This window comes from Phoxinus phoxinus (genome assembly GCF_949152265.1).
Source record: "Phoxinus phoxinus genome assembly, chromosome: 1".
Taxonomy (NCBI): Eukaryota; Metazoa; Chordata; class Actinopteri; order Cypriniformes; family Leuciscidae; genus Phoxinus; species Phoxinus phoxinus.
The window spans coordinates 48,818,537-48,842,472 of record NC_136876.1 but is presented as its reverse complement, the minus strand read 5'-3'; the positions used below and the strand labels follow the sequence as shown (position 1 = coordinate 48,842,472).

Below are 23,936 nucleotides of genomic sequence, written 5' to 3'. Positions count from 1 at the left end.
CTGTGAAGCGACCCTAGTAGGTCAAGTGACAATAAGGTGGATGTACTGTATTATGTCTGGATTACTTTACTACACACATTCATACTAGAACATACTTTTTTAGCGGTCATGTACCTATTCAAGAGAGTATGCGATTTCGGATGCAGCCATTGTGTTTCCAGTGTCAGGTCTTGTCCTGGATGTGCCGTCATGTGCTCAGTTTTGTTGCCTGTGTTCCTCTGTTTCCTGGTTCTTGTGTTTATTTTGTTATTATTGTTATTAAATAAATGTTTGTCTGCAGTTGGATCCTGCTCTCCCTCGTGTCTGAGGCCCTGTTTACATCCGGCATTAAGAGGCGTTTTGGTCGATCGGCTCACAAGTGGACGACACTAAATACTGGTGTAAACAGGGTTTAATAGTTTTGAGCTTGTCCTCTTCCAGAGGTAGTCGAAAACACATGCGTTTGAATGGCCACAAAAGACCGCCTACTGACCTAATGAATAAACATCATGTGAAATGTGCTAGCCAGACGGGATTTACATTTTATCTGCTGAAGTCCTAAAGGCTCGTTCATACCAAGAACGATAACTATAAAGATAACTATATTAGCGTCCACAGCAGCGGATGATATCGTTCTGTTTATTCTAAGCACATGTTTGTCTGTTGCTTTAATTGCTCAAGCAGGATGGATTCTGATTGGCTGTCAGTGTTTTTATCGTTCATCAGCTGGATAAAATCGTTCTGAAAGTGATTCCAACAATATAGTTTTCTTTGCCGTTATCGTTATAGTTGTGGTGTGAACTCCGCTATTCTTTCGGGGTGGTTGATTATGAATTGGAATTTTGACTAGTACAGCCAGGGGTATTTAAAGGGGTGGTTGATTATGATTTCACTTTTCTAACTTTAGTTAGTGTGTGATGTTGCTGTTTGAGCATAAACAACATCTGCAAAGATACGATGCTCAAAGTTCAAAGCAAAGAGAGATATTTTATCTAAGGACTACAACAAAAGGCTGGTAGGGACTGCATGACATTCCTCCCAGGTTAGTGACATCAACAACCCTATTTTAAAGCGATTTATAGATTATCATGACAGAATATGCTAATCAATGACTAGAAGATAACTACACAAAAATTCACCAACTAACCATTCAGAAATGTCCAGTTGCTTCTACATGTTGTCACTTCTTCTGGAGTCTTTCCATCTTTGTCAGACTCCGGTTTGAACATAAACATTGACATTTTCAGTGCATGTGTGTGTGAGGTAAAATGACACAAAATGTTGAAGCTCCGCCCCCTGTGCCGGTAGCAGCGGCTCATTTACATTTAAGGGGACAGACACAAAAACTGTGATTTTTTGCTCACCCTGAAAAAGTGACAATTTTAACAGGCTATATAAATATATCTGTGGGGTATTTTGAGCTAAAATTTCACATACATACTCTGGGGACATCAAAGACTTATATTACATCTTGTGAAAAGGGCATTATACCACCCCTTTAAAGGGATACTTCACCTCTGGAAAGATGAATGTGTATTTAAAATGGGTCATTTAGAAGAAATGTAGAAGAAATGTGAAATTATTTTTGAATTTGGAGCCTTCTAGACTGAGAAAAGCCAGAAAATGTATTTTTGGCTTATGGGGATGAAAGACAACAACTCCCAGAATGCACTTGCTTCGCTGCCCTAGGAGGCCACGCCTACCGGTAAGAGATCGCAGTAAACAACAAGGCTATGCTACTAGTGAGTCTCCGTGAGTCTGCCCGGTATTTTGATGTCGCCCAAAATGTCCAGGATTCGTCTTTTGCGTTCTACAGTCGCCATTCATCATGTTTACTGTGACGAGCAGGAACGAGGCTGACGGCCGCGGGAGAACGACGCGAGGCCAGTTGGCGTGATTACTGATGAGCGGCACCTGTGAGATACCGGTCTCGTATCTCTCACGGAGGAGTGGGAATTTTCCTAGCAATGTTAAAACGCACATCAACCGATCACTTGTTTAACGTTCATGTAAACACTACATTCAGATTCACTAATCGGAATGAATTCAGTTAGATTAAAACTAAAGGTGTGCATGTAAACAATGAATTGCAGAAACAATTGCAGAAAGCAAAAGCCGAATCCCGGACATTTTGGATGATCTCGACGGCCGGACATGTCCGGGAAAAAGAGAATAAGAAACTGTTAGCTTAGCTTCCAAATAAAAAATGGCTGACACTATATGTACATTCTGTGAGTGAGATCCCTCCCTCTATGGGCGGGTTGAAAACATGCGGAACAGCGCCTTCTACTGGATAAATGATGAGCTAGTGTTTGTAGTCTTACCCGTATTCAAAGAAATTGGACTTCCTGCTTTTTATGATGCAAAATGACGATTTTTGCGTCATAAAAAGCAGGAAGTGGAACACTTAAATCCTTATTTCTCCCATCTCAGGGGAAAATAAGGGAATAAACCATGACCATTTGAAAATGTGACTGGGTTTCTGGGTTTTATACAAAGTCTAATGCAAATGGGTGAAGTGTTCCTTTAATATTGAGGTATAAACAGAGCCTAAGTTCACAAGACATTACAACATCATCTTATCACTTGGGTAGTACCCTCAAAGGGACATCTTTGTACCATAAGAACCCTTCTCAGTACTTCTTTAATTGTACATAGTATTACTCTAAGGCAATAATACAAATTTTCAATATATTAAGGGGTAGGTAAGGTACAAAGTTGTGCCTTTTAAGAGCACTGGCGGTGCCCCAGTAGCAAGCAGTCGGACCAGGTATAATCTTGTCCTCACAGTGCACCAATATAGGGTCAGAAAATATCGTTCTCCATTGATGGCACTGTGTAGAAATGTATTCTGATGATTTTTTTTTTCACAAGCAACATTAAATCTCAGATATTTAATTTGATTGTTTGACCACTGACTGATTGTTGTAAGAAACGGGCATATTTCCCCCCTATGTTGCCATTCATGTCACAGCTCAGAACAGTCACTAATGAAGTTAAATGATCTAGTGGTGTCATCAACCCATTCAACTGATAGGAGATAACAGACAGCCTTTGACTTTGACAGTGGAGAAGGGTCAGAGAAAGGGTGTTAGAGAGGAACATGAAGCAACTGCCATTGCAGCTCCTCGGTAACTTTCACTTATTGCTAGATTGACTCACTTGGACCAGCATGAGAGACATCTTCCTTCAGAAGTACAGCGATGAGTTACTGCAAAGATCTGTTCATTCCTGCGATGAGTAACTCCCACAACAGTAACGTTATCCCCAATGTCGTGTCACCATGTGTGACGGGGCCCCCGGAGAAGGTGTAGCAGAAGTAGAGATCCATCTGTGAGTGATTTAATGACTACAGTTCCAGAGATGATGTGTAATAAAATGGGAGGTATGGGTCAAAGTGACTAGACTCAATCAGGGACAGACCCTTCTGAGTCCACCACATGCTCTAATCTCTGCACACATCTGTTTGAAGTTCCTCAATGAAAACCATCAGTCCTGCTGGTGTGACCTCATGTAGACAGATCCCATCACCTCATTCTTTTGCTATAGCTCATGAACAACTGTGTGACGTGTGCTGTACATCCTCTGCGTTTGTCCATATTTCCCCCACAACTGACATTTTTTAAGAGGATATTTCACCCAAAAATGCAAATTGTGTCATGATTTACTCACCCTCTTTCCAGACACACCTGACTAGCTTTTCCATGCAATAGACCTTAGTCAGTTTAGATGGCATATTGAATTTACAACAGATAAAAACGAGGCTGTGAGGGATAGACTTCATCGAGATAGAGATCACATCATCCTCACAACTCACAACTTTCAAAACTCTTCAAAATGGCTCTTTTTTATCGCTCCTACTTTCTACATAAACACTGGTCCCCACTCTTTTAAACCAATGACATGACTCTTCCAGCCGTTTGTGATTTATTTAATACAAATTAAGAATAGGGATTTTTACAAACAAAAAAATTGCTCACAGTTTTGTGCTGATAAGTTTTTTCAGAGCTTGACATAACTGGTACAATGTGTATTCATTAGAAAAACGCCAACGCCATTTTAAGAGTTGATTCATTTACTTACCTTTCCAGTACAGAAATCCCAGTTTTATGCTGGGTTCAGGCTACACGATATCTGCCGGATTTTGGCACGATCTGATAGGGTGTCTAGTGGTTCGGATGCAAGAATTTATAGTTTCATCTCGCATAGTGTGTCATAGTGGATGACAACCGACAGAAATACTAGCATGTATCACTTTTTCCCGGTCCATCACATCTGTGACGTTGACCAATGGGAGCGCAGAAGCTCCTCCATACACAGCTTTCAAACATGAACATTAATTCAATTCAATTGAACTAGTACTACCATTGTTGCTTACGCTCTTGTTTCAGAAAGTCAGTCGCTAGTTCCGCCTTCTCGATGACATGCGCGTCGTTAAACACGGCAAACGATGATTAGTCGAGAAGAAGCGTGTAGTCTGACGTGATTCTTGTCCACGACACAACAAGAATTTAGGACTCACAATCTGACACGGTTACTATTGTAACATACAAAATTATCTTGTAGTCTGAACCCAGCATTAGGCCTTATATACTATATCCAGGTTTTCCAAGACACCCCGGTTCTTCGATGAAAAAAAAAAGTAAAATAAAGCATATTAAGCTAATAAGCTTTTTTAAATATTTATTTGTGTCCAATTTTAAATCAATTTAAATCATTTCACACCCTCTTAAAAAAGGGATAGTTCACCCAAAAAAAACTAACATTATGTCATTAATTAATCACCCTCATGTCGCTCCAATCCCGTTCATCTTCGGAGCACAAATGAAGATATTTTTGATGAAATCCGAGAGGTTTCTGACCCTCCATTGAACATCATTGGAAACTTCAAGTCCAAAGAAAGGTATGAAAAAAATATTGTTAAAATAACCCAATGGTTGGGTTTGTCCATATTTGACCCAAAATTGGGTTAAAACAACCCAGCATTTTTTTAGAGTGAATACTTTTTGTGAACAAACACACACTTGCAGTCTTTACGCCTACTTGAACAACTTGGGCCAAAAAAAGGAAATACATTATGCAAGTAGACAAGTATAACGCTACCTCACTATTGGCCGACGCTGGTCATGTGACCACCAGGACACATGTGTGTGATGCTGACACAGAAACTAGCCAATAATGAGCCATTGGTCTGCGTTTATCTCTGAGTTGACTAAAATAAAATATTTTTCATGCATCACTCTTTGTCTTTGTGGATTTACTTTACGGCAGCAAAACGTGACAATCTCACAGCATGATTTAATATGTAATGCTTAATGAGCTCAATTTCACTACTGTTGGTTTACTACCAATAAATTGACAGCATTTTCTGTTATAAAAAGTGGAAACTTAAAAATACACATGAAAATGTATTGTAAAAATGCATTATTGTGGCATCTGCAAGCAAGTTTTTTTAAACATATATATATATATATATATATATATATATGTTTTAACTCTGATGCAGGTAATTTTTTATTGCAAAGAAATTAATGTTTTAGTTCGATAATGTTTTTTATTTAACATTTTGTATTTTGAGGGGATTTTATGGTACTAAATTATATTTATGCTGTATTTATAATCCGTTTATTCACTTTTTTATCATAGACCTGAAAAATACATTTCCAACTTAAATCTTGAATGCTTTAGAGCACAGACTTAATAGTTCGATCTCTATTCAAAGACCACACTTGGCAGATTATTGCTGAAGTGAAAAAAAGTTACTTTTTTATATAAAATATATATTTTCAAAAACATGTTTTACTCATAAATAAGTCCATTAATCTAAACAAGTTGTGTTCAAAATATTCGAATCATATCCATGATTTTTGTTTTGTTCACATAGCAAGAGGCAAGAGCCAAAACCTTAACCAAGTTCCCCTATGAAAAAAAATTATTCTCGATCAAAAGTGACCAAAGAGCACAAGATACACTTTTTGTGGCTGTATGAAGTAATTTCTCAAGTTCCCACAGGTGTCCTCCTAACCACAGGTGGACAATCACCAGGATCTATTAACATTTGACAAGCACATGTCCGAAGATTTGTTTTGGAGCCATCGTTAGACGGACGTACCTACGGGCTTGAGTGTTTAATGGTTTACGTCTGAATAGAGGATGACTGGACTATTCTTCAAATGTTTAGCATCTGAACAAAAGAAGACCGGCGGTAAGTGACTGAATGAATCGACGCCAATGGGCCAGTTCCCCCGTTTTCACGGCACTGCATGCATAAAAGTGAAAGCACTGGTCTGAAACAACAGGCTTGTGTAAAGTTAAGTGTCGCGTTAACACCAGCCACTTGACACCCTTTTATCCCACCGCGTGCGCAATGGCCGGAGCAGGAGTCCAGCGAACCCCATTACACCAACGCGATGCGTGAAACACCTAATGAAGACATTGTAAACTAGGGGAGAGAGAAAGGTCTCGAGTTAAAATAAGCAAAGATGGATGGATAAACGTTTTGAGCGGTGGTAACGAAAACTGTTTGTTATTTGTTTGACTGACACCGTCATAATTATACCAGTGTAAAATAATGAAACGTTTAATTTGCTCACAGAAAGGAGCGTTCGGTGCGGGTTTCCCTTCCGACTCCAAATATCCAGCAGAGGGAAAGTCTGAAGGGTCTTCATGAGGGCGGAGGAGTGATGACGGACTCCTTTGATCTTCGGAGGCCCTCGTCAACAGACTCCAGTTGATAAAAAAGGCGCGGAATCTCTTATAGTACACGGTCAAAAATACCCGCACGACTTAGACAAGTTTTTGGTCCCATTATGAAAGTAAACAAGTTTGTTCTCACAAGACTGCAGACTATAGCTGGACCTGTAATAGACACGCACTCAAAAAATAAATAAAAGCTGGGTTGTTTCAACCCATGTTTGGGTCAAATAGGCTATGGAGAAAAGCAACTGTTGGTTTAAAAATCAAACTAAAACATTTCAACCAATTGGATTTGATCATATTGGTTATTTTTTGGGGGTCAAATATGGACAAAACCAACAGTTGGGTTTAAAATTATATATATATATATATATATATATATATATATATATATATATATATCCTATTTTTAATTTAGTTAATAAAAAATATTTTAACAGTTAGATTTGTCCAAATTTGACCCAAAAACAGCCCAATATTTTTAGAGTGCATATACATGTGTTGTATTTAAAGCTACAAAATGTAAATTGTAGGCTAAATAAACTATACAAAATGTATAACACCAATAATAAAGTAGCCTATTCCACCGCTGCTTGTAAATTCGCACGCTATTTGTTATATATTTACTATATTTATATATAATGTTTTCCAATCCACAAGAGCCAAGTGTCAAAAAAGTCTTATTCTCACTCTATAAATTCGCGTGGATTAGGAAACAGGCATTTCAATGCCAATAAAGAACTACCACATCAAGAAAAATATCGCAGATCAAAAGAACCAAACTATGAGCATATTTTTTTTTTTCAATAAATGAAAAGGACAGAAATGAGTGCGACTGGATCACGCCCCTCCACAGCGATTGGTTCGCGGGAAAGAGAGCAGGGTTAAAACCCAGAGCGGGTTAAACACACAGGTATTGAACAGAAGAGCGCGCGACCGTCAGAGGAGTTTGCGTGTCAGTGGAGGACGCAGTGTAGCCTATTAAGTATTTAAAAGAAAGAGAAGAACAGCTTTAAAGGACCTCCAAGTTCTGCACTGAGAAAGCTCACCTGTTCCACGCATTTTTTAGCTTTTGTGTAACTCTTTGCTTTAGATTTTTTTTGGTGTGTGAGTGTGTGTGTAACTGCTTGTGCAGACTTTCAGCAGCACCTCAGGATTTGGAGGAGCGCGTGATGAAGTGCAGGGCGTCGCAGAGGAGCGTGCGGGTGATGAGCGTCGTTCATTGGGCTGTGATGCTGGGATTGATCCAGTGCGGCGCGCTCGACGCGCGGAGGTTCCGCGGAGGTCGAAACCCGCAGCCACGACGCGTGCTCCCCTCCGCGCAGTCCCGCGACCGCGCCGAAACCACCGAGAGCTTCTCACTGGATTTCACAGCCGTGGAAGACAACATGGACAACTTCATGACTCAGGTGAAGAACCTCGCGCAGTCTCTGTACCCGTGCTCGGCGCAGAAGCTCGACTACGACATGAAGTTACATTTCCTGGAGAATACATCGGTCACCTGTAACGACGGGACCCCAGCAGGGTAAGAAACCACGCCGGTTACACTAACACACGTTAGGTTACTCAACAGTGGGATGCTTATGTTGGACAGTATTTGGGCATCACAGGCGCGTGCGGCATCATCTAGGCGCGCGCAGACTCTCGACCGTTATTGTTGCGAGCTTACAGTAAAACTGACTGAGCCATCGCTGTCAGAACTTATAGGCTTACAGCCAGAAGAGGCATATTATTATGAGTCTACTTACAGTAACAATGCTATTTTAAGCTATAAGCATATTATGGGTCACCATTGTACAGTAAAACCTTTCATCAAAGTTGTATGCATTTTGAACAGTACCCGTTTATTACCGTTTGCTGTTTATGGACCAGCGTTGATGATTTTTTTAAGTTTTTTTTTTATCCACTTCAAATGTTGACTAGCCTACTGTAGTTTTTACACCTAATTTCTAAAATTAACATAATTACACTGTAAAGGTTCTTTATTGACTTCTAAGGTTCCAGAACCTTTCCGCTGAGGTTCTTAAGATTATTAAAATGTTCTTCACACTATGAAAAAAAAGAAGTTATTTTGAAACTGTTCACTGAAATGTTATTTGGGGAACCAAAAATCATTCTTATGTCATCGCTGGAACATTTTTTTTCCACATGTTTACAATAATTTCTGTCATTGTTTCCTGATTTTAGTTTGAGTTTAAACTCCAAGTGCTTAAGAAAAAGCTTTGACTTTTGCATTACAACGGTTTATGGCGTCAAATAAAACGAATGAATTAAGATATACATGAATTGCTATGAATCTTCTTCTAATAGGTTTTTTGAGACGCATGAAAGACAGTGACCTGACAGTTTCATGTTAGGTATAAATCCAGGTTTTGAAGCATTATTATTAATACTAATCCAATAACAATTGTAAGGTGTTTTCAGAGCAAGTTTAGCATGCCAGAAGACTGTAGTGAGAGATTCGTCTGGAATAAACAGTAATACAGTGGCAGGTGGGCGGGGCTTGAGTACAGTAAGAGGGAAACATGCGCACTAATGTGATGCATGGGTCAAGTGTGTCTAATATCTGCTCGTGAGATGATTTTCACTTCAGTGACGTCTCTCCAGCCGGCTGTTGTGCACCTGCCGCTGCTGATCATTCAGAGTATATATCGATTTTATTTTTCTTATAATCAGAGAAAAAGCTGTCTGTGTCTCTGCAAACATCAGATTAAGTCCAAAAGCAACACGAGGGGCACGTCGTCCCCAGAGCAATTGACAATCATTGTGGGGTTTTCAGTGACCAATTCACATCCCTCCCCCTCAACCCTCAACATGTTGAACCGAAGAGTGTTTGGTTGTTGACCCCGCTCTAGTTTACCTGGAGACTGACACTCAATTCAAGACGCTGAGGACAAAACAACACTAGCTAATTGGCTAAATGTCCAATTACTAGAATATATATATATATATATATATATCTGTAAAAAAAAATGTTGGTTTAACTTAAAAAAGCAAATTACCTTGTTGCCTTAAAATTTAGTTCGTTGTAATAAAAAATTATGTATTTTTTTTTTAACATATTATTAGTATGTTATCTTCACCACATAGTTATCGAAGTTGATTTGACAAAAGATAAAAAGTTGTGATAACAAATCATGAATTAATTTTTTTACAGTGTATATATATATATATATATATATATGTAATTGTAATGAAAGCTAATAAAAGCATTTGTTTGATTGTCATATTTTTGTGATTTTGAGACAGTATATTACTTGGGTTTGGACACTACAAAATGACTGCCATATGCATTATTTACAATATCAATAATTGATTATACACTGTAAAAAAAAAATATATATATTGCCTTAAATTAAGTACAATCAACTTGGATGTTTAAGTCATATTAACTTAAATTACATTAAACTGACTTAAAAATTGTGTATTGAATCTTGTAAACCTTATAAAAAAGATGAAAATTGCTTAACTTATTTTGATGAGTTAAAGCAATGTAAAAAACATGGCGTAACATAACAGTGCCATGTGTATTATTTACCATATGAATAATTGATTAGGCACCAGACACGCACACGCACACGCACACGCACACACACACACACACACACACACATATATATATATATATATATATATATATATATATGTATATATATATATATGCACATGCTTCATATTTAAATTTAAGAGGCTCAGGTATGTCGTGCATATATATATACACATGACATACCTGAGCCTCTTAAATTTAAATATTAAGCACTGAAGTTAAAAATCTAGACTCTTGTAAACAGTAAAAGTTGGGACAGATGTTCAGAAGTAAAAAAAAAAAAAAGACCTATCTTGCCTGGAAATACTCTTTCCTTCACAATATGATGTGTCGGCTGATGTTGACACTGCTAAATAATCTATAATAACAACAGTGATATCTATACATAATCAATAGGATAAATCTTGTAAACCTGTTTATTTATCCTGAAGAAACCTTCATTACGCATGATGTTTTTGACTCTCGCTATACAGTGAACAAACTCTCACAATATAATCCTTTATATAAAACTTTGATATGCGTTATATTCATGCAAATCTGCTGCTATAATGATGGTTCCATTCAAAAACTCTTTATATTAAGCATATTTCATGCATATCATCACGTTTATGCACATCACGGTGTTGTGGAGTTAAAGAATATCCACAGGGAAATGGATTTTCATATTTTGCCGTCATTTGTAATTGACAATATTTATGGTGCATACGATCTGAATAGCTGGATATATCGAGTAACAAATAGACATTATCTGTGCATCTGTTGTCTTGCAAAATCCTTTAGGAATCATATAATCACTAAATGCTTGACTCAAAAATCTCTCCAGATACTGCAGAAAAGCTTTCAGGATCAGGCTAATCCTAATATTCCAGCATTTATAAAAATCTTTACTGAATGTCCGTGTTAAGTTTATGAGCGCTTGCAGCATAAGCTTTATAAGCTGCAATGCAATGAAACATCAATCGTGAGTGTGTAAGTAGTGGCGAGGTGGGTAATAGTGAGAAATGTACACCATCTGCCAAAAAATGTGGTCACCAGTGGCGTAAATTGGATGCAAATTAAAGCTGTGTTTAATTATGGCAGACCGATGCCCCTCACAGCACTGCAACCTTTCTCACACGAGCAACAAGAGGCTGAAGTTTGAGTCCATGCAATATCTGAACGCCCTCTTGTGGAGACGGTGGACATCACAGCCATTAAAACCCCTCAGTCCATCATCCCTTGTGGAAAAATAAGTTATTGAAATAATACTTTAAAACAATATTTTAAGTGTAAACTAAATGCCATGTTTTCAGACACTTATTTGGATATTTATTGCAATTAAATGAAAATGTAGTATAAAATGGACTTAAGTACATCTTTGTGTAATTTCATAATTCTGTTGAAATATGGTTGTACTGTCAAGCATGGTACACTAAAACATACTTTAATGTCATTTCTATTGAAACTGTGTGTCAGGTATTCACATATATTTGTAATTAAAACACATTTGGAATGAAGATGTAATTTAGTATAAATGAAATATTTTAACTTTAAATGTAATATCCAATAACACACTACAGTTTAAATTCAAATATCCAATAACACACTACAGTTTAAATTAAAATCAAGTACTTTGCACTTGCTTTAGTGTGTTAGTCAACACATCAAACTAAGTGTCGGCTACTTCCTTAAAACACGACAAAAGATTATTAAAAGATAATGAATCAAAAATGTACTTTAAGGTACAATTTGTAATTTGACATTACATGGTTCACTTTTTAAAAATGTACTTAAAGGAGAACTCCGGTCAATTTTAACATTGAGCTCAATTTTTAGTAACTTTGGAGTGCTGTCAATACAGAGAACAACGACAAAAATCGGTGTTGCCTACACTGTGTTATCCTCTTTTTAAAATTTGTACCCTGTTGACTTGAAATTTACTAAAAATTAGCACTCCAAATGTACTAAAAATTGAGCTCAATGTTAAAATTGACCGGAGTTCTCCTTTAAGTTGTGTTGAAAAAAAGTGTAATCCCTTTAAAGGGACAGTTCACCCAAAAAATTTATATTCTGTCATCATTTACTCTCAAGTTGTTCCAAACCTTTGAGTTTCTTTCTTCTGTTTAACACAAAAGAAGATATTTTAAAGAATGTTGGTAACCAGACAGTTGACAGTATCCATTGACTTCATAGTAGGAAAAAAATACAATGGCTAAAAGTCAATGGCTTCCATCAAGTGTTTAGTTGCATATTGTTCAAAATATCTTATTTTATGTTCAACAGAAGAAAGAAACTCATAAAGGTTTGTAACATGAGGGTGAGTAAATTATGACAGAATATACATTTTTGGGTGAACTGTCCCTTTAAGTACACTTCATTGTTTAATTAAAATTGTATTATCTGCAATAGGAAGAAAAAAATAATACATTTATATTTATATATATATATATATACATACATACTTTTAAGATCTGAAGTACACTACAATTCAAGTACGTGCACATACAATGAATCACACTTTGGGAGAATTTCATTCTGCTTTATCCATTCATTGTCTTCTTTTAGGATTAGACTCATATTTTGTTGACATAATGCTGACACATGCTTACAATAACTGCTTATATCTTGAGAAACTGTTCAATTGACCGTTCGCAAAGACCCGCCCCCCTTAGTTACTGTTGCTATGTCCGACAAGCTATACGCCGCACACACACACACACACACACACTCACACACTGTTCTCACGCAGTGAAAAACACATCGCGGAGAAGAGATGAGACTGACAACACACTGACAGACAGGACAGACCAGCTTCTTGGTTACTTTTGATATTAAACGTATTAAACAAAGTCTCACCTTTCAAATTTGGTCATTTTTAAAAAGATATTTAAACAATAAATACCGTTTTGTGGCTCTTTAATGTGTCTGACAGATCGCTGTAGAGCCTCAGTTAAAGCTGCTCCTGAACCGATCATCTCGTCCTTCTAGTTCATTTATAGCATCAAATAAACATGAATGAACATCAGAAGGAATGTAGTTTTAACTGCAGAAAGCCGTCAGTACACTCCGCTTCTCAAGTTCAAATCCTCCAACGTTAATCTACTAACTCTCCTGACTGCCTTGTCCGACAAAATGGCGGATGGCGAAGTATGATTGGTCAGATCACCTGTCAATCAAGCTCCCTGCGAAGGGTCAATTCAGACCTATTTGCCTTAGAACTGATGTATGTAAGAACTGACGCCAGTGCTATCCTGTAAGTATACGTTTAATGCTCGTCTGCTTTACTGTAGGTATTACCTGAAGGAGTCCAAAGGAAGCAGAAGATGGTTGATATTTCTGGAGGGTAAGTGTGATGCTTTCAGTCATCAGAAGACCGCTGTGTGTGTACATGTGGTGATGAACGTGTGTGACATGCGTCTCTGTGCAGGAGGCTGGTACTGCTTCAACAAGGAGAACTGTGACAGCAGATACGAGACCATGAGGAGGCTCATGAGCTCATCCAAATGGCCACAAACCAAGACAGGTTAGAAATGCCAACAGTGGTTTCATTGCTTATAGCATCAGTATATGTAAAGCCAAAAGACTTTAGCTATACAGAAAGACGTTGCAACGCGCAATATGATGGAATAAGCCCCGCCTACTAAATAAAAGAGCCAATCACCAGTTGGTAACGTCATTGCATCACTGCAGCTGCCTTTGATTTGCATGATTTGAGCGTTTAAAGACAACATTGATGAGACCGTTGTTGTCAGGTTTCATTTTCGATTTCAAATGTGAAATATTCAGAGGTGTACTCTCATTACTGAAATAGCTGAGGTGTTTCAAAGATGGCCGCAGACTGAAATTACTTTCCTTAATAACTCACCGTCCCACAGGTGTGTCTTATGGCGCTTTTCCATTACCAGTACCAGCTCGACTCGTCTCAGCTCGTGTCGGCTCGGCTCGCGTTTCGCTCCGTTTTCCATTGCATTTAGTACTTCCCCAATAGTACCTGGTCGTCATAGCGACGCGACACACACCCGCTACCCACACACACAGGACAATGGAGGAAATCGAGTGTATGCTGTTTTACATAATATTAGTAATGGGTATATCACGCAATCTCTGGCAAAACTATTTAAAAATGCCGGGGTTATTCAGGATACTCCGTCTGGCGCGTGCAATGATGGCGCAGTGAATAGTGACGATTCTCGCTGACCAATCAGCAGTCTGCCGTGTGTCACGTCACGTTTTAGTATCGCCTCCGCTCGCTTAGAACCTCGCCGAAGGTGATACGAAAAAAAGTACCTGGAAGCAGGTACCGGTACAACTTTTACACAGTGGAAAACCAAACAGAGGCGAGTTGAGGCGAGGCGAGGCGAGCCAAGGCGAGCTGGTACTGTGCAGTGGAAAAGCGCCATTAGTAAAAACATGAAGTAATATTGACAAACTATCATTTGAAAGCTTACAATCTCTAGTTTTCATATTTGGTGGCTGTTTTTTAATGAATTACAGAGGAGCAGAAATTTATCAATTTGCAACACAAATATTTCATACTCATTATAGGCATGTTTTGGCCTTTATTTTCAAATGGCAATAAACATGAAAAATCATGAAAGATTGGTAGAAACCTCAGTTTGTTTTCATGCCAAGAGTTCAAAAGATAACACCAATTCAATTTTATGAGAACAAAAGGTCTGAAAATGTTTTAAATATAAAGAAAAATATGATGGATTCTCAATTTGTGATGCGGCTGCGAGCTATAACGCACCTATGGGCTCTTTTATGCGTTTATTAGAGGTTGAATTCAAATTAAATACTGCCAAACCACCCATACTACTTATGAATAGGATGTCTACTTCATAAATTTTATGAAAATTATGGAAATGCATGGTTCAGATCACTCAAAACATGTATGAAAATGGAGGCGCCCTTATATGGTCAGTAAGGAAGTTTGGCTGTCCATCTAGTGAAAAAGTTTGGTACTGCGCCCAAATAAAATCTTACTTAAAGCTTGTTTTTTTGAGATATGAACCTAAACTTTGGAACACAACTTGTTGGCTTTTCATTTTCGTGCAGTTTTAGAGTAAAATATATTTTGTAACATATTATATAAAATACATTTAAAGGGTTAAATGGACTGTTGGAATTCATGCCAAATTTCTGGCACGATAAACACACATAAACTAGATTTCAAAACAATTATAGAAAGATAATTCTCATTTCTGTTCTTTTGCATTATTTCATAGTTCTGTATGTCTTTGTTTTATCTTCAGGCACAGGAATACTGTCTTCACTTCCAGAGGAAAACCCACACTGGTGGAATGCCAACATGGTGTGAGTATCTCTCTTTAAAAACTCCTTTTCTTCGCTTAAGATGAAACGGAGTGGTGTTCATGATGGTTACGTTGGCACAAATGTGGCCCTGAAGTCTTTGTGTTTATCACTTTTCAGGTTCATCCCATACTGCTCAAGTGATGTATGGAGTGGAGCCACACCAAAAACTGATCAAAGTGAGATTCAAAATATATATAAAAGATGATATATTGTGTACTATGTTATATAGTATGGTCCAAATGCCAGTGAAACCACATTGAAAAGATTATTTTACTTTAACCTGGAAAAAAGAGTGCTAGAGAATTCTAGTGAAACATGATGTACTAAATAAATATGATAGGAAGGCCAAATATAAGATTTTCACTAGTGAACTTATGGATACATTGCCATTCAAAAGTTTGGAATAATAGAAATAGAAAAGTTATTTTAAATTATAATAATATTCTATGTGAATATGTTAAAATGTAATGTATTGTGATCAAAGCTGTATTTTCAGCATCATTACTCCAGTCTTCAGTGTCACATGATCCTTCAGAAAGCATTATAATATGATGATGCATCTGAATAAACATTTCTGATTATTAACAATGTTGAAAACCGCTTCATATTTCGCTGGGATTTTTTTTTTTTTTTGATGAATAGAAAAGTTCAAAAGAACAGCATGCATTTGAAATAGAAATCAATTTTTTACATTTTAAATGTCTTTAATGTCACTTTTGAGCAATTTAATGCATCTTCTGATTCAGAATAAAAGTTAATAGTCAATATATATTAATATCTTGAATGAGGCACTTATATAGCGCTTTCATATGTACTACTGTTCACCCAAAGCGCTTCACAATCATAATTTGTAAATCTTAATGACCCAAAACCTTTGGTTTGCATATCACAGTGCCATTATATTACCAGTTTATACCTGTAGAAGTACAGTAGGATGCAATAGTTTTCTTGTAGTGGCCATCTAACAACTAGACCTGATCTTTTTAAGCTAGTGGCCGTTCATTAATCGGTTGTTTATTGTGTACAGATGACTATGCATTCATGGGTTCGCTGATCATAAAGGAAGTGGTCAAGGACCTGCTCACCAAGGGTCTGGACAATGCCAAGGTACTGCTGTTAGCGGGAAGCAGGTGAGTCCACATTACAGACCATAGTTTCTGACTCCGATGTCTGTGACTGATGTATGTTGACTAAGTGTGTGTGCGTCTTATGCACAGCGCGGGCGGCACTGGGGTGTTGCTGAACGTGGACCCAGTATCCGAGCTCCTGGAGGAGTTGGGTCACACAAACATCCAGGTCAGGGGTCTGGCTGATTCTGGCTGGTTCTTGGACAACAAACAATACCGCTGCACTGACTGTGTGGACTCCATCAACTGTGCGCCCACAGAGGTCATCAAGAGAGGAATCAAGTAAGGAGATGCAAGTTCGGAGACTCTAGCGATAGCAAGTTTGCTTTGAAAGCATGAGATCCCACTGTCTCTTCAGAGCATCTCCAATGTCAAAACACATGGGGCCCTATCATACACACGGCGCCAAGCGCGATGTGAGTGTTTTGTTAGTTTCAGCCGGGCGTAGTTTTAATTTGTACATCCTGGTCTGAAAACGAGGTGTGTTCAGGCACATTGATGGCGCGTTGCTATTTTGAGGGAACTGAAATAGACTGCGCCATTGACCAACAAAAACCTGGTCTAAAGTCAATGGCCAAAAAGTAAAAAGTATGGTAATTATGACGTGAACGCAGCATTAAATATGGCTGCTGATTGTTTGTGGTGCTCTGTGACTGACGTCTGTCTACAGCTCTGCATTGAGTGTTTACCAGTAACTAAAAGCCTACCCTACCTTTAACACAGACAAATTTGATCTTGCTATTGCTCATGCTTAAGGTTTAGGGATTTGAACAAACCTTTAACCTTAAAGGAGTCATAACCTAGTATTACCTTGGATACCCACGCTCTATTATAGTCTTTCAGGGCCTTCTAAAAAAGAAAAGTGGAAAAAAAAATAAACACAGAGCTCCTCTGACCCTTATTTCTGAATGCATTATTGTCTCGCGAGATCTGATGCAATATTTTGGCTGTCGTGGACGGTCATTTTAATAATGCAAATGAGGGGCGCGTTGATTGGTGGCAGGAAGGAGGGGGGTTGACTTCAGGTAACTTCAGCATATCATTCCAAAATGACATCATGGCGCAAGTTGTCAATGAACCCGACCTGGCCGCGACCTACGGAATTCAACCGTATATGCACGAGCCAGACTCTGAACCTGAACTGAAAAGGGAAGATGTAGAGTTGATGGAAGGACGTCTACATCAAGATGTCTCTGAATGGTAAATCAATCATTTTGACTGAGACATACATTAACATCAGTAACGAGCTAAAATGTTTGTTGCTATTTTCTCCCACATAGGTTTACCTTTTATTTAATGTAGATTACTGTGTAAAATGTTTAGCGCAGACACCTAACGTTAAGCCAGTTGAAAGGGTTGGTGGAACCGTGTCATTAAAAATGAATTTCATCCACTGGTCCCTGATAGTTTGGTCCATTTTTGGTAGAGAAAACACATTTACATGTTGATTCTGGCAGTCAACCACAGAGCAACTCACATGTGCACTACGTTTCTGCATCTTTCGCGTCTGAATATGAGGGGGAGAGGGGCAGGGCGGGCTTCCTGCAGCATAGGTCTGCGGTGTCCATATATGGTATATCCTGCCCCGTCTTGACATCAAGTCGGGGCAGAAATTAAAATCTCGTATTTGAGTGCGCGTGCACGTGGGCTGGTTTACGAACCCTGGGGTAAACAAACGCTTCACTTTTAAATATCGGCTTCCCGGCCAGTGTATAATCGTTAGGAAATCATAACATGCATTGATTCTCGTGGAAAAGTGAAAATTACAGGTCATGACTCCTTTAAGAACGGTTGCATTGTAGAGTTTATGATATCTGAGTACATTGATTTTAATTTGGATGGGTTGTTGCAATTGACTAAATTAAGTCCATTGAGAATTTCAGAGAGGTGGCTCACATCGCTCTTGCAGAAATACGATTTGCTATATATACATTTGATTTTTAAAGAGGACTCGACTCGTTCCACACCTTCACGTTTTATGTCTTTGTACCACTATTGTATCACTAATAGTGGCTAAATCTCTGAAATTAAATAAAGTATTTTTATACCATCGCAACTTCTTGTGAGAAGTGACCAAACTAAAGTCCTGTTCACATTCAAAAATAAAAATTTTCCGCAAATTGCGGAAAAAATGGCATTGGGCTGAATGAAGACGCTTATGGAGAAAAGCAGAAATAGAGCAGTAGCTACACAAGGGCATTGCTGCACAATTTTCAGTTTCTGATACTCTCTTTTCACGGCGAAGAAAGTCAAATAGTATTTACATGTCTGAACAGACAATTTACCAGCCGTTCATTCAAGTCAAAATGTTCATCACACTAAATATAATGTCATGAACTTCTTGTCGCCAGATACTGGGGTGGTGTTGTACCGGAGCGATGCCGACAGGCTTATGAAGGAAAAGAGTGGAACTGCTTCTTTGGATATAAAGTTTATCCTACCATTAAACGTGAGTACAGGCACCATCCACTAGTTCTTTACAGACACGTTTGGTTGCTTTTGTTAACCCAGTGTGATGTTTCTTTATTACAGGCCCTGTGTTTATAGTGCAGTGGCTGTTTGATGAAGCCCAGCTAACGGTGGACAACATTCATCTGACGGGGCAGCCCGTTCAAGAGGGCCAGTGGCGTTACATCCAGAATCTGGGGACGGAGCTGAGGAACACTCTGAAGGACGTCCCGTAAGTATGACCGGCATTTCAGAGACTCATTGCGAAGACCTCATGAATGCTCGTTCAAAGTGTGTTGTTTCTGATGATCTGTTTTTCCCCTGCAGTGCCATGTTTGCTCCAGCTTGCCTTTCGCACGAATTCATCACAAGAAAGTAAGTGATCTCTTTGACTTTGTGCATCTCTACTTGTAGATTAGGTGTGCTCTCAGTTCAGGAGTTTGCACTTTTCAAATTAAATAAAGTGCAATGAATAGACTTTACCTGACGTTCTACTGTCATCAGGATAAAATATTTTATCAAATATCGCAAAGGCATACGCAAAATAAAGAGGTGAGGTCTGGTCGAGCAGCGTTAGTAGGGTGTTGTCGACATCATGTCCAAGATTTGCTGTTTTGCGCCCTTTTTCTGCCATCCTAAGGTGGACGAACTTAGGAAACCGTGGTAAAAATTGATTTAGCAGTACAACCACAACCTTTTGTTGTGTCCTCACCATTTCGCTACACTGCAAAAGTTATCTGCCAATTGGGTTAGAAAAATAATCTTGTTTACATTTGAATTAAGCTTATTTTTTCTTACCATATTGGCAGATAATTTTGCTTCTTTTAAGGAAAAACAAAAAATTGTGTCTAGTAAATGCATCTTGAATAAAGATTTTTTTAAATATTTAGACTGGAAACAAAACAAAAAATATACCAAGTAAGAAAAGCATTTTTCTTTGGAGTGTATCGACTGTTTTCTGAACCATGAAGTTCAGTGCAGTTCAGATGTTATAAATGACACAGTTATAACATCATATCTAAAATAAAAGTTAAATATATCTAAATATTTCTCCACTGTGAATCGTCCTGCACATGTTGCGCTTACGAATGTAGTTCAGGTCGATCATTTTGACTGTAATTATTGGACTCTGATTCCATAGTTAGGGTAGTTACAGTAGTGTCTACAGCTGCTCAGGAAGCCTCCGGATCTGATACTCCCTGACTATGGTAAGGGACGTTACATTTCCGACACGCGCTCTAAGCAGTTGACCAATCAGAGCCTACCGGGACTGGCTGACCGATCAGAGCCGACCGGGGACTGGCTGACCGATCAGAGCCGACCGGGGACTGGCTGACCGATCAGAGCCTACCGGGACTGGCTGACCGATCAGAGCCGACCGGGGACTGGCTGACCGATCAGAGCAGACTGGGCTTTTCAGAATGCAGGTTTTATAGAAACCAAAACTAAGGGTACGTTTACACGACAACGATATGCTTAAAACGAAGAAGTTTTTCTTTAGTTTTCCCCGTTCAGACGACACCATTGTCACAACGAACCCCATTCACACTGTGGATCTGTGAAAACGACTAAAAACGCGGTATTCTGCTGCCAGACCATGATGAGATGGCGATGAAACACTATATATAGATTGAACATAAAATACGCATGTGCACGACGTCATCGTCTTCAGAGATTCACGTTTTTGTTGTTTACAACAGAGACCGTTTTCAAAAACTTGCACTTTGAAACCTGCTTTCAAAAGATTGCGTTTTCAGGCCCCCAAAACGCTGTTGTCGTGTAAACGAACGGCCAAAACGCATACAAGTTTTCCATTTTTAGTTGAAAACGTCTTGAAAAAATCTGTCCAGACAAAGGGTGAAAACAGGTACTGCAATGATATAAATCGGCATTTAGCGAAACATTGTTCTTTTAACATTAAATGATGTAAACATATTCTAGCAAGCCCACTAAAGAAAATTACGAACCTGTAAACGAGCATAATAGGGGCCATTTAATATGTTTAGTTTAAAAAAAAAACAATATCGTTGGTAAAAAGGGGGGGAATTCATTGAATCATATTTGAAGTGTTATTTTTCCCACTAGTCAAATAAACGGGACACTCCATTAAGTAGTTCTGCCCTCTTGTGTTTGCTGTAGTTTCTGGACCGACGTTCAAGTCAAGGGCACATCTTTACCCAGAGCGCTCCACTGCTGGGATCGCAGTCTACAGGACAACAGCCGAAATAACAAATCCCCTCCCAAAGGCTGTCCCATGCACTTGATTGACAGCTGTCCATGGCCTCACTGCAACCCGACGTGCCCAACGATCCGAGACCAGTCGACGGGACAGGAGATGAACGTTATCCAGTTCCTCATGCACATGGGCTTCGACGTGCAGAAGATGGCCCACCAGCAGGGCATGGACCCGAGTAAACTACTGGGCATGCTCAGCAGCGGCAGCTAAATGCTAAAAAGGACTCGCTCCTTTCCGTCAGTCCGTTTGATACCTCCAAGCCCTTCACCCACCTCAGCTTTGACCTCAGGCTGAGCCTTGCCTTTAGTCAGGGCTCTGTGCCAAATTTCTATGGGCTTGCATCTCCAGATCCCCTCATTAATGATCCATTTAAAAGTCCAGATTGTCTCCAGCGTATGTATTACCAATGCAGATTATCCTCACTGAGCAGCTGGGAGATGCCCAGAACAGAGATTTGGACCGGAGCCCTTGTCAGATCCACCTCAGTTAACCCATGGGCTGCTGACTGTTCAAACCGTTCCCAACACAGTACGGGTTTAAAGTACTGATGAAAACCATGCAAACCGGGACAAGCTACACCCGCATCTCTGCTCTTAATTTATCTTTTGGTTATAAAAGTATCACGAATGTAATCCAGTTTTACGGATCTTCAGCTGTGTTGTTTGTGTTGTGGTTTTGATCTTATTTCCTTTTGTTACCGATATATTTAGCCACAGTTTATTAGAGTTTTATATGTCCATTCAGAGAGAGTGTACGGATATTATCGATTATAGAGTTCATAATCTGTAACACAGATTATATGAAGTACATGTAAAATATATATGGATCTACTCAAGACTATAAAGAATCGTATAAACAGGACCTTTGGAACAGACAGACACACACACGTGTGTGTGTGGAAAGCACTGGATCACCTACTCTAAACCCAACATCATTCTTGGGGCACGGCTAAGTTATTTTCTGATATAATATGACTTGATTATAATAATATTTAAAGGAATAGTCAGTCCCTTAATAATAATAATTCTGTTATCTTTAACTAACTCCCATGCCATTCCACACATGGATCTTTTTTTTTTTTTTCTCAGTAGAACACAACTGGAAAACTTCAAGCTTCTGTTTCTCAATATCATCCAAGTGTTAGGTGTTCTATACTGCCAAAAGCCAAAAAGGTTATAAGAACCCAATAAAAGTATCATAGTAGTCATACGCTATATCCCAAAATCCGTTCAATGGTACCAAGAACAATATCTATAAAGATAACTATACCGATAACTATATGCAACAGTCGGGTTTCAGAAGTAAAAACTCCATTAAATTTCTCCATAGGGAAATAGATTTTTAACGATAACTTCTACATCTTTAAAGACATCCCTACTTTGAGCTGAGAGGTTAATCCATGTTATTTGTTTTATTTTTTAGAAGCAATTAGACCACGATTTTCTAACTTAGTTTTAAAGGGGTGGTTTAATGCCCCTTTTCACAAGATGTAAAATAAGTCTGTGATGTCCCTAGAGTGTGTGTGTGAAGTTTTAGATCAAAATACCCCACAGATATATTTATATAACATGTTAAAATTGTCACTTTTTGAGGGTGAGCAAAAACGCTTCTTTTTGTGTCGGTCCCTTTAAATGCAAATGAGCTGCTGCTCCCGGCATAGGGGGCGGAGCTTCAAGAGCTTGTGTGTTCGCAAATCCTATTACCTCTTCTCAACATGGACTCACCCACTTTGTTGCATGTTCCCGGGGGCGGGGTTTATGTAAATTCTAGGATTAGTGATGTCACTAAGGAAGCTTGTGTAGTCCCTTCCAGCCATTTGTGTATAGTCCTTAAACTTAACTTTGCAGATGTTGTTTATGCTCAAACAGCAACATTACACACTAATAGGGAAGTAGTCATATGGACTTTTGGGCAGTATAAATCCACTTGTTGCCTTTTTGGAAACTTTTAGGCAGTATACGTCCACTTGTTGCCTTTTTGGAAACTTCTGGGCAGTATACGTCCACTTGTTGCCTTTTTGGAAACTTTTGGGCAGTATACGTCTACTTGTTGCCTTTTTGGAAACTTTTGGGCAGTATACGTCTACTTGTTGCCTTTTTGGAAACTTTTGGGCAGTATACGTCTACTTGTTGCCTTTTTGGAAACTTTTGGGCAGTATATGTCTACTTGTTGCCTTTTTGGAAACTTTTGGGCAGTATACGTCCACTTGTTGCCTTTTTGGAAACTTTTGGGCAGTATACGTCCACTTGTTGCCTTTTTGGAAACTTTTGGGCAGTATACATCTACTTGTTGCCTTTTTGGAAACTTTTGGGCAGTATACGTCTACTTGTTGCCTTTTTGGAAACTTTTGGGCAGTATACGTCTACTTGTTGCCTTTTTGGAAACTTTTGGGCAGTATATGTCTACTTGTTGCCTTTTTGGAAACTTTTGGGCAGTATACGTCCACTTGTTGCCTTTTTGGAAACTTTTGGGCAGTATATCCACTTGTGTTTGTATGTAAAACAGAAGGTTGGACATTGTTGAAAATGATTCATGAGGGTGAGTACATGATGTTAGAATTTAAATTTTTTGGGAGAACTATTACTCTATGGAACAAAATCCTCACAAA

General features: G+C 38.7%; 1 protein-coding gene across 3 annotated transcripts; it reads left to right on the top strand.

Moving 5' to 3' along the window:
* Positions 1-5,956: 5,956 nt before the first annotated feature.
* Positions 5,957-23,810, top strand: notum1a (notum, palmitoleoyl-protein carboxylesterase a). 3 transcript variants are annotated; one of them, XM_079603475.1, is made up of 13 exons: positions 6,277-6,488; positions 6,575-6,721; positions 7,811-8,200; positions 13,492-13,544; positions 13,629-13,724; positions 15,457-15,517; positions 15,635-15,693; positions 16,545-16,647; positions 16,735-16,926; positions 18,996-19,093; positions 19,177-19,324; positions 19,420-19,467; positions 21,232-23,810. In XM_079603475.1, exons 3-13 carry the CDS (start codon positions 7,848-7,850, stop codon positions 21,536-21,538), a joined length of 1,518 nt encoding a protein of 505 aa, XP_079459601.1. In that variant the 5' UTR covers positions 6,277-6,488; positions 6,575-6,721; positions 7,811-7,847; the 3' UTR covers positions 21,539-23,810. The 3 variants fall into 3 exon arrangements, with proteins under 3 accessions (XP_079459600.1, XP_079459601.1, XP_079459599.1); XM_079603474.1 differs by lacking the exons at positions 6,277-6,488; positions 6,575-6,721 and adding an exon at positions 5,957-6,184; XM_079603473.1 differs by lacking the exons at positions 6,277-6,488; positions 6,575-6,721 and having other exon boundaries at positions 7,588-8,200.
* The last annotated feature ends 126 nt before the right edge of the window (positions 23,811-23,936 follow it).

What these genes read in the sequence shown, in the direction of transcription:
- notum1a (XM_079603474.1), top strand. Translation starts at nt 7,848, where the DNA reads ATGAAGTGCAGGGCGTCGCAGAGGAGCGTGCGGGTGATGAGCGTCGTT. An exon ending in ATGGTTGATATTTCTGGAGG is followed by an intron (nt 13,545 to 13,628) that starts GTAAGTGTGATG and finishes GTCTCTGTGCAG; the next exon opens with GAGGCTGGTACTGCTTCAAC. An exon ending in CACGAATTCATCACAAGAAA is followed by an intron (nt 19,468 to 21,231) that starts GTAAGTGATCTC and finishes TGTTTGCTGTAG; the next exon opens with TTTCTGGACCGACGTTCAAG.